The sequence below is a fragment of the Chiloscyllium punctatum genome, chromosome 7 (genome assembly GCF_047496795.1).
Source record: "Chiloscyllium punctatum isolate Juve2018m chromosome 7, sChiPun1.3, whole genome shotgun sequence".
NCBI classification, from domain to species: domain Eukaryota; kingdom Metazoa; phylum Chordata; class Chondrichthyes; order Orectolobiformes; family Hemiscylliidae; genus Chiloscyllium; species Chiloscyllium punctatum.
Genome location: NC_092745.1, coordinates 62,220,764 through 62,234,309, shown reverse-complemented (window position 1 = coordinate 62,234,309; position 13,546 = coordinate 62,220,764). Strand labels below are relative to the sequence as shown.

The following is a 13,546-nucleotide window of genomic DNA, read 5'->3' as shown; positions in this document are numbered from 1 at the left end:
ATAAATACATCATGGACTACAACAGACTGTATTAAAAAAAAGCAGAAATTACCCTGTTAAATGTGCACATTTAAATTGCTGGATTGTACTAAGGTGTCATGTATGAATAGGCTCCCACACGTAGCTGGGGTTTGGTTCTAGAAAAGGGGCTATCTTTCCAAGCAGATATTTGCTATCTTGAGAAAATTCTTGGGGAAGAGGTCCTTTGCAATAGCCTTGATAACACAAATGAAACATTCTGTGTGCACAACTGGCTCTATAAATTCAGGACTATCAAAGCTGATGTCTTGCAAAAACTTTGAAAAGATTTCAGCCATTAGATAAGACCATCCAAGATATGTTTTGGTTCTGAGGATTTGGTGTGTTATGAAAGAGACAAAGGAATTCAAGGTTTGTGTAAAGATTTACAGCTTGGGTGCCAGTTGTTGTAGTTGTGGGTATGTTTGCTGAACTGGGAAGTTGATATGCAGACATTTCATCCCCTTTCTAGTGACATCTTCAGTGCTTTGGAGACGCCTGTGAAGAAATGCTGTATTGTGTCATCTGGAATTTATTTGGTTCAATTTCTGCTGCTTCTGCTTGCCGGTTCCGGTTGTTCATTGTAGTGGTCAGTGTATTGGGTCTAGGTCAATGTGCTTGCTGATGGAGTTCGTGGCGGAGTGCCATGACTCTAGGAATTCGCTGGCTGTCCTATGTTTCGCTTGTCCTATGATCATTGTGTTGTCCCAGTTGAATTTGTGGTTCTTGTCATCTGTGTGTATGGCTACTAGGGACAGCTGGTCATGGCGTTGTGGTTAGTTGGTGTTCGTGGATGTGGATTGCTAATTGCCTGCCTGTTTGCCCTATATAGTGTTTTGTGCAGTCTTGGCATGAATTCCTGTAAGTTACGTTAGTCTTGCACATGATCGGTATAGGGTCTTTTGTCCTGGTGAGTTGTTGCTGAGCGTAGCTGTCTGTTTATGGGCAGTCATGAATACAGTGGTCAGAGAAGTCTGGCTGTCAGTTCTGAAATGATTTTTAATGTGAGGTAGCGTGACTAGTGAGTTAGGTCGTCGTATTGTTTGTCTGTTAGGCATCTGTGGGGATATCCATTCTTGGCGAATACTCTTTTTCTTCTTCCATTCATAGGCCAGGAATGTGTTGTAGCCCTTTCGAACACCAACTAGCCACTAAACGCCATGACCAGCTGTCCTTAGTAGCCAAGCACACAGACAACAAGGACCACAGAGATTTGACTGGGACAACACAACAAACATAGGACAAGCTAAACAGAGGACAGCCCGGGAATTCCTAGAAGCATGGCACTCAGACATGGACTCCATCAACAAGCACATTGATCTAGACCCAATATATCGGCCACTACAACGAACAACGGAAACTGGCAACCAGAAGCTGCAGAAACAGAACCGAATAAATTCCAGAAGACACAGTACAGTAGCACTTCACAGGAGGCTCCAAAGTCCTGAAGATGTCACCTAGACAGGGGACGAAATGTTTGCAAATCAACTTCCCAGCTCAGCAAGCATATCCACAACTATGAGACAGAGGAATGGATAGGTCCTGGTAATAGGGGATGACAGTAATAGGAAAAGCAGTGGTTATCCAACAGGGTATTAAAACTATTAAGGACCGTTCCCTCACAATTAACAGTAATTCACTACAAGGTGATAAAAGGTGATAAGACACCAGGTACTTCACATACTCAAGTGTACTGGATTGTTAACACTGAGTAAATGAATACAGGAGATGGTGGTAGGTTGAGTGATAGTCTCACACAGGACAGGGCCAAAGGGCAAGGTCTTAACGTAATAGGCCCTGAAGCTACTTAACTATAAGCAGAGATTGTACCTGAACAGAATGAAAGGAAGGGATGACAGTTTTTAGATCAAACTAGTTTTGATGCCTGCTGATAAACTAGAGGGCAAACTAATGACAGGCAAAACAAACAGAATTAGATTATTGCAAGGGATTTGGCTTTATTGTGAAATACAAGATAGAGGATGGTCATATAGACAGAAAAGATCCTGGGAGATGCGACTCTTATGCTAAAAGTAAGGCTAATTGCTCAAGGTTTTGAATAGCGACTGGGTGACGTAGATGTTAGAGTGGACATATCCACAGAAAGAAACGTAATCCTGAAAGTTACCTTGTTCTTGTAGTCTCATTTAAGGGAGCCAATTAGGATAAAAGCCATGCTTCTACATGTTAAAAAAAACTTGTCAATAGTTCCTTATGGAGTGGTATCAAGCATTGTTCTCTTTATATCATGGCTGAGAGTTCTGGACATGCCAATCAGAGTACTGATGCCGTTTCCAGTACAGACTTCTGATTTCAGAAGCCACATCTGCTTACAGACCTCCAAGTCTACCTAGTTTAATTTGAAAGATGTGTTATCGATAAGATTAAAGGAAGTGGAAAGGAAGCAAAAACACATGTCATAAATCTAGAGCACCTGGGAACACCCCCAAAGACCTCACTGATTTATACTGAAAGACTGGTGTAATGAAACTTTTTACTTTTATTATTTTACTTGTGTTTTTTTTTCCTGTTTCTATAAAACATAAAATGGGTAGTGGTGGGGGGGATTCAGTTTAATAATTACCTAGCAGTTACAACAGGTTTCCTGTCAAACATTAAGCAAGTGAATTGGAACAGTCCAACTAAATCAAAGTTGGGGACTTTTTTCAGAATTTTCCCAATATTGTGTGATTTGCCCATTAAAAATGTAAACCACCTGGGCAATTACTGCAGACTCAATGAAGTTGGGAACATCAGCATGATCTGGACATGCAACTCCAACATTCACTTCAGCAATGATGCTCAACTAACTGGAAGATTGCTATTGACTAAAATACAAAATGGTGCAGATTTGAAGTAAATCTAAATTAACAATCCATTTAGAAAGGAATGGTTCCATGTAAGTTAATCATTCTAAATCCCAGAAAGATGCTGTCACATTTAATGAAAAACAGAGCAGCTGTGAAGCATATTGGTTAGTTGAATTGGTTGTGCACTCAAGACAGATTGAACGCTAGTTTTAATGTACTTATAGTAAGCATTACAGTGACACACCTGAAGGTGAAGATGTTTTAAGGGCAAATGAAACATTTAAATTTCTTTTTAATTAATAGAGAAATTTGTACTCAAATTTCCATTCATGGATGACCCAAACAAAATGAAAATAGTTATTTTTAGTGATTCTAATGCTAATCCTGCTGAGTACTCAAGTGCAGCTAGATTCATAATATTTTTTGGTAAAATGGGAAATGTTACCCTTTAGCATAGGAAGCTGAAAGAAAGGTTTGCTAAAAGTTAATTAGCTGTGGAAATGCTAATTCTTGTGGAGGCAGTGTATGTGGCATTCTCTTTGTCAAATATTATTATGGAAATACTGTACAAAGGGTGGTAGATAGCCACTGAATGTTTTTTTCCTCATTCTTTCATGGGATGTGGATTTTTAAAATTCTTTCATGGAATGTAGATGTCACGAACTAGGCCAGCATTTATTGTCAATCTCCAACAGCCCAGAGAGAAGTTGAGTCATCCCCATTGTCTTCTGGTCTACAGACCCATAGCAATCAACAGTGATTACATGGTAATCGTTAAACTAACATTTTATTTCAGGTTTTTACAGAATTCAAATTTCACCATCTGCTATGGTGGGATTTGAGCCCATGCCCTCAGAACATTAGTGTGGGTTTCTGGGTTACTAGTTTAGTGACATTACAACTACACCACTGCCTCCCCACATCCATGCTTAGGGCAGCATTTGTTGCCCAACCATAACTGTCTTGAACCGAGTGGCCTGATAGACCATTTCAGAAGGCATTTAAGAGTCAACCACCTTTCTGACAGTCTGGAATCACATGGAGGGAAGAAGGGTTTTATTTTTATTGACTCGTAGGAAGTAGGTATTGCTGGCATTTATTGCACATTTCTATCTGCCCTGAAAGTGGCATGGAAGTGTGTTGATGCTCATCCCTTGTTGATCATCCCTGAATAGGTGGTGAGCTGCCTTCTTGAGCTACTGCATCCCTGTTCTGTAAATTGATCCACCATGCCCTCAGGGTGGGAATTCCAGGACTTTGACGCAGTGACAGTGAAGGAATGATGATACATTTCCAAGGTAGCTTGAAGAACTCTTGTCATCCTATGTCCCTACTTCTGAGCCAGAGGACCTGGTTGAAGTCCCACCTGCTCTAGAGGTTCCAAGCATGTTAATTTAAAAAATCTGCAAGTTAGGTTTAGTTGTGTAAAGTAGGATGCACTCATTGGATAATTAATTACTTACGCAGGCATAAGGTGGTGAGAGTGGGAGCAGGCAGCCTGGATAACTGACAGTGAGAGTGGAAGCAGGCACCCTGAGCAGCCAGCAGTGGGAACAGCAGCAGGCAGCTCAAGTGGTGAGAGCAGGAGTGGATAGCCTGGGGTGGTCGGCGGCAGCAGCAGGAACAGGCTGCAAAGCGAGAGCAGGCTGCCCAGCAGCAGGGGGCAAAGTCGAGTCGAAAGCAGGGGAGGTCAAACCCTGTGAGGAGTTGAGAGCCCAGCATGGCCAGGCATTTATGGACTGTGGTGTTGAACTGTTAACTGTATTTCTTTGTTTTTCTACCATTTAGTAAGGACTGTAATGTTTAACGTTTTAATTTGTTTTCCTTATTTTCTGCTTTGTACCGAAGAACCTTTGTACCCAAGATGGCACTGTAAGTGATGACTTGTAAACTTTCACAGCACCACTGAGTATATATGACAATAAACCTAATTCAATTCAATGGGGATGAAGGGCATCTCTAGACCGCGCAGAAATATTATGATTTGATAAGTTTCATTTAAAGTTGATTTTTTTGTGTCTTCAACTTAAATACATATTTCTCAAACTTGAAGCTTACAGACCACTTTTGTCCTCTTTCTTTCCTTCTTTTTTGAGCTACAGGGTTTCTACATGTTCCTTAAATCACTCCTGCCCATCAGCCTATTGCAGACCTTCCCCTTTTTTCTTCCTCTGTCCCTTTACCTTGGTCTTACTGGCTTAAAAACTGAATTTGTAGTATCTTCAGTTCTGATAAATGTAAAACATTAAGTCTCTCTCTTCAGCTGATACTTCACATGTTGAATGTTTTCAGTATTTTGTGTTTTTATTTCAAATGTTCTTCTGCTGGAGAGTGCTGGACTTTACACTACCTGGAAGGAGAGGAAGCGCAAGACTAGATGGACAGGTATGATGGACATAGATTTAAACAGAGTGGGATTGGAAGAGGAATGAGTGATCAACAGAAGGGGACACAGGTGATCAACTAGCATCATGGTAGCTACAAGTAAAATGGGATTAGTTGAACAAAGAAGAATTTCAGTTCCTCAGCACTGACAGTATGTTGATTTTGTGTACTAACAAAATCAGATTTTGAAACTTGGTTATGCAATAGATAGTCTGAACAAGCACTTGAGATCAAAGTGAGAATCTTATTATTGAGAAACTTTGGTGTGAAAACCAAAGTCTCAGTCTAAAAGGAGTGAAAGAAAGAAATGAGCAAAATAAAGAAAATCCAACAGCAGCAACGAGGTAAAGTCAAACTTGGATTTGAACACAAAGTATTAAGTGTCTGCAGATTTCAGGTCCTGAGAAAGACATGAAAAGTAGCAAACACCATAAAGAATTTAGATTTCATACAGTGAATATACGTTTACATTTGAACAAATGCTTCATTATGTTGCAATCAATTTCCAAACAAGGTAATGTCTCTCCTCTCAGACAGACATTTCCAATGTCATATCCAGTGAAAATCATCATCAGCGATGTGATGAAATGTTCAACTGTGCCTGAATTAAGATGATGGAGTTCTCAAATACTTTTAAATTAACAGACAGCCACAGTTGGATATTTAAAACCACTGCTTAGCAATTCACAGTGAATCACAGCTGACTGGATTTCGGGGAGTGCCAACTGATCCGCATTCAATTTCTACTCATACTTTGAAAACCAATCAGCTTTCACTTTCATGAAAATCAAACGTAAAGTAAAGGTAATGAATGTTTAGAATAAAAACACAGCCTTCTACAAGCCAAGTAATCTCCCCGAGTAGAGTTAAATAAAATTCCAGGACATAGTTTTCTCTATGAAACAAACAACCTTAGTCCTCACCTTCAGTATCTGGAAAGGACATTTGGAAGAGTACAAAGTTTACAGCAGAGTACGGTCCACTGTGAAGCTGCCAGTTATTATTTGTATTGTTCAGAGTTTCATGTTCTGAATCTAAAATTACCTGTATGAATACAGATATTAGTAACAGTGGAAATGACCATTTAGAGTTATAGAGATGTACGGTATGGAAACAGACCCTTCGGTCCAGCTTGTCCATGCCAACCAGATATCCTACATTAATCTAATCCCAGTATTTGGCCCATATCCCTCTAAACCCTTCCTATTCATATATCCATCCAGATGCCTTTCAAAATTTCGTATTTGTACCAGCCTCCACCCCTTCCTCTAGCAGCTCATCCCATAATGCACCACCCACTGCATAAAAATACTAACCCTTAGGTCCCTTTTAAATCTTTCCTCTCTCACCTTAAATCTACGTCATCTAGTTTTGAACTCCCACACCCTGGGGAAAAGACCTTGACGATTCACCTATCTTGATTTTATAAACCTCGGTAAGGTCACCCGTCAGCCTCCAACGTTCCAGGAAAAATAGCCCCAATCTATTTAGCCTCTCCCTATAGCTCTAACCCTCCAATCCTGGCAACATCCTTGCAAATCTTTTCTGAATCCTTTCAAGTTTCACAACATCCTTCCTACAGTAGGGAGATGAGAATTGCATGTAGTATTCCAAAAGTGGCCTAACCAATGTACTGTACAGCAGCAACACGACCTCCCAACTCCTATACTCAATGCACCGATCTTTGTTCTTTCTCAGATTCCAGTCCTAGGGCATCTGAAAGTGAGTTGTGGCTTTAGAACTCTTCAATTATCTGACGTGTATTTTGATGATGCATTTGCCTATCTTAACATTTGCACAATATATAGAAAATTGGGAATGATTTGTTAGTCAGGATTTGTAGGGTCTCAAATCATGACCTTGCACCAGTGAATTGCCCTTCAATAGGAAAATTAAACTGTTCTCTATTTTACTATGTTATCACAGATACTGCATCGCAAACATATACATAGTTAATGGGGGGAGGACAAGGTGACTATTGTATGTCTCATATTGTGACTGATCAAACAGTACAGCATTTAACCCAGCTCAGCACCTGAAACCAACTGTAAAACAAATACATTTGCTTGATTTGCTGACTAAACTTACTTTCAGGTGTGTCATTAGAAAAAAAGAGAAGTTCATTCAAACCCTTTGGCTGATTTGAACATTTAGTTCAATAACGGCTGATCTTCTGACTTTACTCCACTTTCCTGCCTCTTCCCCATGTCCCTGAGAGATCAAAATTCCACTATTCACTCTTGCAACATACTCGACAATGGAACACCCACATCCTTCTTGGACTGACAGTTCCAAGATCACAACCTGGTCAGTGAAAAACTTTTTCACCTCATTCCTAAATGATCAGTCCTTTATACTAAGACTGTTGCCATGTTTCAGATTCTCCTGTCAAGGGAATCAACACTCAGTGTCTTTGAATGAGATCACCACTCATTATTCTAAACTTCTGAGAATATAGACCCAATTTATTCAGCCTTTCTTCATAAAGCAAGCCACCATGCAAGGAATCAATCCAGTGACTCTTTGCTGTACTGCCTCTATGACAAGTATATCTATCTGAGGTATGGACGTCAAAACTGCACACAACATTCCCAGCTGTGGTCTTACTAAAGCCCTACACAAAAGCAAAAAGACTTACATCTTATATTTAAATCACTTGGGGGAAAAAAGCCTACATGCCATCCACTCAATTTTTAAATAAAAGTTTCTTCGTGGAATGTGCATTTTGTTGGCAAGATAAGTATTTATTGGCCGTCCCCAATTTTCCTTGAGGTGGTGTGGTAATCCTCCATGTCATGTAGGTACACCCACAGTACTGTAATGGAGGAAATGCCAGAATATGATTCCATGACAGAACAGTGATACTGTTCAAAGTCAGAATATTTGGAGATTTGGAGGCAAGTGTTTAAGTCCTAGTATGTCCAAGCATCTGCTATTCTTTTCCTTTGAGATGAGAGATATTGTGAGTTTAGAAGGTGCAGGCTGCCACAGTACACAATGTCGATGGTACACGCTGCACTCACTGTGTGTCAGTGATGGAGGGAGTGCCAAATTAAGCAAGCTGCTTTGTCTTAGATGATGTCAAGTTTCTTAAGTGTTGTTGGAGCTGCAGTCATGCAGGCAAGTGGAGAGTGGGCTATCACATTCCTGTGTTGTGCTTAGGGAACAGTGGACAACCTCTGCAAAACCAGATAGATTAATCACAATAGAATTTCAGAATTCTGATCTCTTTTTGCAGCCATTATGTTTCCAGGATGTGCATTAAAACCTTCTTGTCCAAGTATACCCAAATGTCTCTGACTATCACTATGTAAAAACATTTCACACCTTGATAACATATTCTGTTTTTCTATTCTTACTAGAAAAGTAAATAACCTTACACTTCTTCAAACTATATTCTACAGAGTCATAGAAATATTACAATGCAGAAGGCCATTCATCTCATTGCATCGATTTTGGGCCTCTGAAGGAGCAGGTTACATAGTGGCACTTGCCCACCCTTTCCCCACATCCCTGTACATTTCTCTTAAGACATTTAGAAACCTACTCTCTTTTCAAGCTAATTCCAACCCAACTTCATTAGCTTTACGTTGTATATTAACCTTCGTGTGGAATCATATCAAATGTATTTTGCAAGCGTAAGTATACTATTTCTACTGGCTTCCCTTTTCTGAACTCACTATTTTCACCCTCGAAACCCAAACCATGTTGATTTGTCTGATCATACTCTGATTTTCTAAGTGCATTTTAAAGACTTTCTTAATAACAGATCTGAGAATTTTCCAAACAACTATGTTCAGACCTTCTGGCCCTTAGCACACTGTTTTCTTTTTCTTGCCTTCTGTGAACAGCTGTGTGACATTTGCTAACTTCCAACCCATTGGAATCTTAATAATTTTAGAAAATCATAAACAAGTGCATAATTTCTTCTGCGGCTATCTCTTTTAGAATTCATAAAACCATACAACTGGAACCTGCGTATTTGTCACTTTTTAGTCCCTTAAATTTCTCAATACTTTTACTCTATTGATCTTAAGTTTCATTCTCTCATTAGCCCCATAGTTTTTTTTAAAATATGTTATTTGCGTCTTTCACTATGAAGACAGGCAAAATGTTCACCATCTCTGCCACTCCCTTATTCCCCATCAAATATCACACTACTGCTTCTATCAAGTATCTTGAAATGCTTCTTTAAAAGTTCCCCACCATTTATGTACCACCTTATCATTCAGTCTGCTTCTCTGATTAACTGTAACTAGATCTCCTTCCATATCTACATAATCGGCTGTGTTTAGGATTCTTGTTTGGGACAGGAATATAACACCTTGAATTTAACGTAGAATTTAATAGTACTGTATTTTGATGCTTTCCCCTTAGGGGTATCATTTATTATGAAATTACTCATTAAATCTGCCTCTCATTACACAAGATAACTGAAGTATGTGGTAACTGGTTTTGCCACATATTGTTCCTAGAAGCTGTCACAGAAGCATTCTACAAGCTCATCGTGCAAACAACTCCTTTCACTTTTGATATGTCCCATCTACGTGCAGATTAAAATCTTATAAAACTATTACATTGAATGGTCCAAGAACTTATTGCTTTACACACTGTCCATCAGCATAAGTCTTGTTGGGGGGGGGGGGGAGGTCATAGAAACTTCTCACAACAATGTTTTCTAATCCTTGTTATTCATAATCGCTGCACATAGTGATTCAATATTCTGTTTTTCTGAGCCAAGATTTTCTCTCACTTAACATTAGATTAGATTAGATTAGAATCCGTACAGTATGGAAACAGGCCCTTCAGCCCAACAAGTCCACAATGACCCTCTGAAGAGTAATCCACCCAGACCCATTCCCCTACCCTATATTTACCCCTGACTAATGCACCTTACACTATGGGCAATTTAGCGTGGCCAATTCACATCTCTGGATTCAGTTAATCTTTAGCATTCAGCGCATCTTTAGCATTCAGTTAATTAGGCACAACTGAGGACTGCTGATGCTCCCAATGCAGTCTCCTCTACATTGGGGAGACTGGATGCCTCCTTGCTGGGAACATTTCCGTAACACCCGAACCAATCAACCACACCGCCCCATGGCCCAACATTTCAACTGCCCCTCCTCTTCGCCAAGGATATGCAGGTCCTGGGCCTCCTCCACCGCCGCTCCCTCACCACCTGCCTGGAGGAAGAATGCCTCATCTTCCGCCTCGGAACACTTCAACCCTATGGCATCAATGTGGACTTCACCAGTTTCCTCATTTCCCCTTCACCCCACCTTACCCCAGTTCCAACCTTCCAGCTCAGCACTGTCCTCATGACCTGTCCTACCTGCCAATCTCCCTTCCCAGCTATCTGCTCCACCCTCCCCTCTGACCTATCACCTCCATCCCCAGCTCCATTCACCTGTTGTACTCTTTGCTACCTTCTCCCCAGCCCCACTCCCCCACCTCCCACCCCCCATTTATTTCACCACCCTGGAGGCTTCCTGCCTCTATTCCTGATGAAGGGCTTTTGCCTGAACCATCGATTTTCCTGCTCCTCGGATGCTGCCTGACCTGCTGTGCTTTTCCAGCACCACTCTGATCTAATTATTGTCCTATCCAATTTATTTCAATGTCTGAAACAGGGCAATACTATCTACCAGCATTGATACTATCTGGTAACTTAACCACCTTCTGTAGCCTTGAGCTAAAATCATTGACAGTTTTTCTTCTGAAGTCTAATGCCACTTTTTCACTGTAACACAGCACTCCAGTTGGCTGCTGTGTAATGTCCTCTTTGGCAGTTCAGGCTGATTCACTTACAGAATCGATCAACCCACTTCCCTGCCTCATCAACATCTTGTCAATCTCATCTTTCAGACTTGTCTACTTTGACACACATTGCGCACAGAAAATCATGATGCACCAAGACACGCAAATATAAGGAAGGAAATAAAAACAGATGCAATTACAGGCAAGTGGAAATTTCAGCCCAATACTTCCGTCTAGTACTTGACAGTTAACACCGGACAGGTTTTTTTAATTAATTGACATCTCGTCAGTAAAGAAACAAGTAATGTAATGAGGAGATACGTAATATGGTAATGATGGTCACCTTTGTAGAAAATCTAACTAATCTCACGCTATGTTAGATTTTAAAGAGTAGGGTATAAGGTCAGTCTAACTCGTAGCGCTGACTGACAGAGAGACAGTTTGCTGTCAGGTTGATATTTGACAGACCCAGGTCCCGGGACCGACATTCAGCAGCAGTGAAGAATCAGACGGGGCACGGAACCGGGGTAACATCCCACCGGAGCAACCGCACCAAGCTCCGACTACCTCGTCCCTCCCGAACTGCCTGACTCCTCTCGGAGTATCCACCGCTACTGAGCTGTGAATCCCACAGAACCTGTGGTACCTGTCGGAGCGGGGTCCTCCCTACGCCGAGGCGCAGCCTGAGCCCCTCAGCCCCAACCACCGATCGGAGAGCTCGCACGGCCGCCATCTTAACTGGAAATGAGGTCAGCACCGCGTCAACGCCAAGAGCACGGCTCACCCGGCTCGGCGACGGCAAGCAAGGTACCAACAGCAGTACACTGCGCAATGCAAGACAGTGCCAACATTGGCACAGTGTGCAATGTCAGAGTGTCAACGGCAGCACAATGTGCAATACAACAAAGTGCCAACACCAGTGCAATATGCAATACAATAGTGTCCCAACACCAGCACACTGCACAATGCAAAAGAGTCCTCACACCAGCACAATGTGCAAAGACCAGTACACTGCAACACAAGAGAGTCCCAAAATCAGCCCACTGCAATGTATGAGAGTTCCAACATCAGCCCACTATGCAATGTAATACAGTGCAACGAGTGCTGGTGTTAGGACTTTACTACACTGCACAGTATCCTAGTGGAAAATTTCTTTTCCTAATCTATACCTGTATTAATGATTTCGAGTTTGGTGTGTGTGGAGAAATTTCAAAGTTGTCAATGTAAGTGGCAGAATAAGCAGAGAGTACTGTAGTATTGGGCCTAAAAATTGATATCATCAAATCAGACCATTACGGGTTACAGTAATTGGACATGATAATGAGCAATTGAAGAAATTGGAAAAATACATGAAAATAGGCTAAAACGTAAAAAGGTTTTCTCTGGGGTTAACTACATAACTTGAATGCCCGTGGGAACCATTCTTTTATGCAATTAACATGAAAGCACCAAACAATGTTTTTCAATTTGTTTTCTGCACAACTGAATGCCTGGCTGAGTACTGAAAGTATGATGAAATGGCGATACAGCACATAACATTAGTACTGTCCGATTTCCTTCTCTTTTTTACAGTTCAAGCTTTTTCAATTCCAGTTCCCTTTCCATTGCTCTTTTTTTTCTTCATTTCTGCTCCCTTTACATTTCTCTTTCCTTTTTCTTCAAATTAAATGTTTGAAAATTTGTCTTCATCTCTTTTTCCTATAACTGACGTTTTGCTGAAAAGAAAATCTATCTAAATACTTCTTATTTCTAGTGATGACATCTCAATTTCAGGTTTCCCTCCTAATTTAAATGGTAGCAAATCACTTTGAACATCTCATTCTTACAAAATCCTGTTTTTATTACCACCTCTAATTTACCTACAAATTCTCTCAGTTTACCTATAGCCAAAAATTTAAAATATTCCACTGTTATGTCTTGTCCTCTCAGAGATGTCTTAGCAAATTTAACGACATATTGACAACATAATCTGTGTGATATGATTCACAACAACACTTCTATTTTAGGACCATTACTCTCACATACTCATTTCTTTTAAAATTCACAGATCCTCTAAAATTCAACAAATTCCAATTTTGCATGTGTTATGAAGATGTGGGTGTACTGTACCTTTAAGAGAGAAAAGCTAACAGAACTACCTGACAGCAAGTGTTCTGAATAAGACACAATGTAACATGTGGTCCATCAGCGAGGGTAGCTGATTGCCTGGAGATAAAAACAAATTTGAATTAGGCCAATCAGTTCAAATTATACCCCAAAAAACCCAAACTCCAATCAAGTTTGAATATTGACAATATTAAAAGCCAATGACACAATCCTATGCTTTGGGGGTATAAGATTGGGAAAAATTGAACGGAGAGAGAACTGCCAAAACACCAACAGATGTAGACTGCTAGTCAGAACTGTCTGAAAGGTACCTGTCTAGAGAAGGAGTTTTCACTGAGAGAAACATCGACACTGACTTGGAGAGCAAATCTGCAAACATGTTTCGACAGCTGGCTGGTTTGAAGTTTGAATTTTTCAGTAAATCTTAATTGGGGTTTTATCAGACTTGTATTATAGAAGGGAAAGTA

The 13,546-nt window shown here is 40.5% G+C and overlaps 1 protein-coding gene across 3 annotated transcripts in view; it reads right to left on the bottom strand.

The window, feature by feature from the left end:
• dbt (dihydrolipoamide branched chain transacylase E2) overlaps positions 1–11,744 on the bottom strand; it is an 81,587-nt gene extending 69,843 nt beyond the window's left edge. For all 3 annotated transcript variants that reach the window (XM_072573779.1, XM_072573777.1, XM_072573776.1), the window contains exon 1: positions 11,620–11,744. In XM_072573779.1, coding sequence (XP_072429880.1) covers positions 11,620–11,706 — 87 coding nt within the window. In that variant the 5' untranslated portion in view covers positions 11,707–11,744. The remainder of the gene's footprint in view (positions 1–11,619) is intronic.
• Between the last annotated feature and the right edge of the window lie 1,802 nt (positions 11,745–13,546).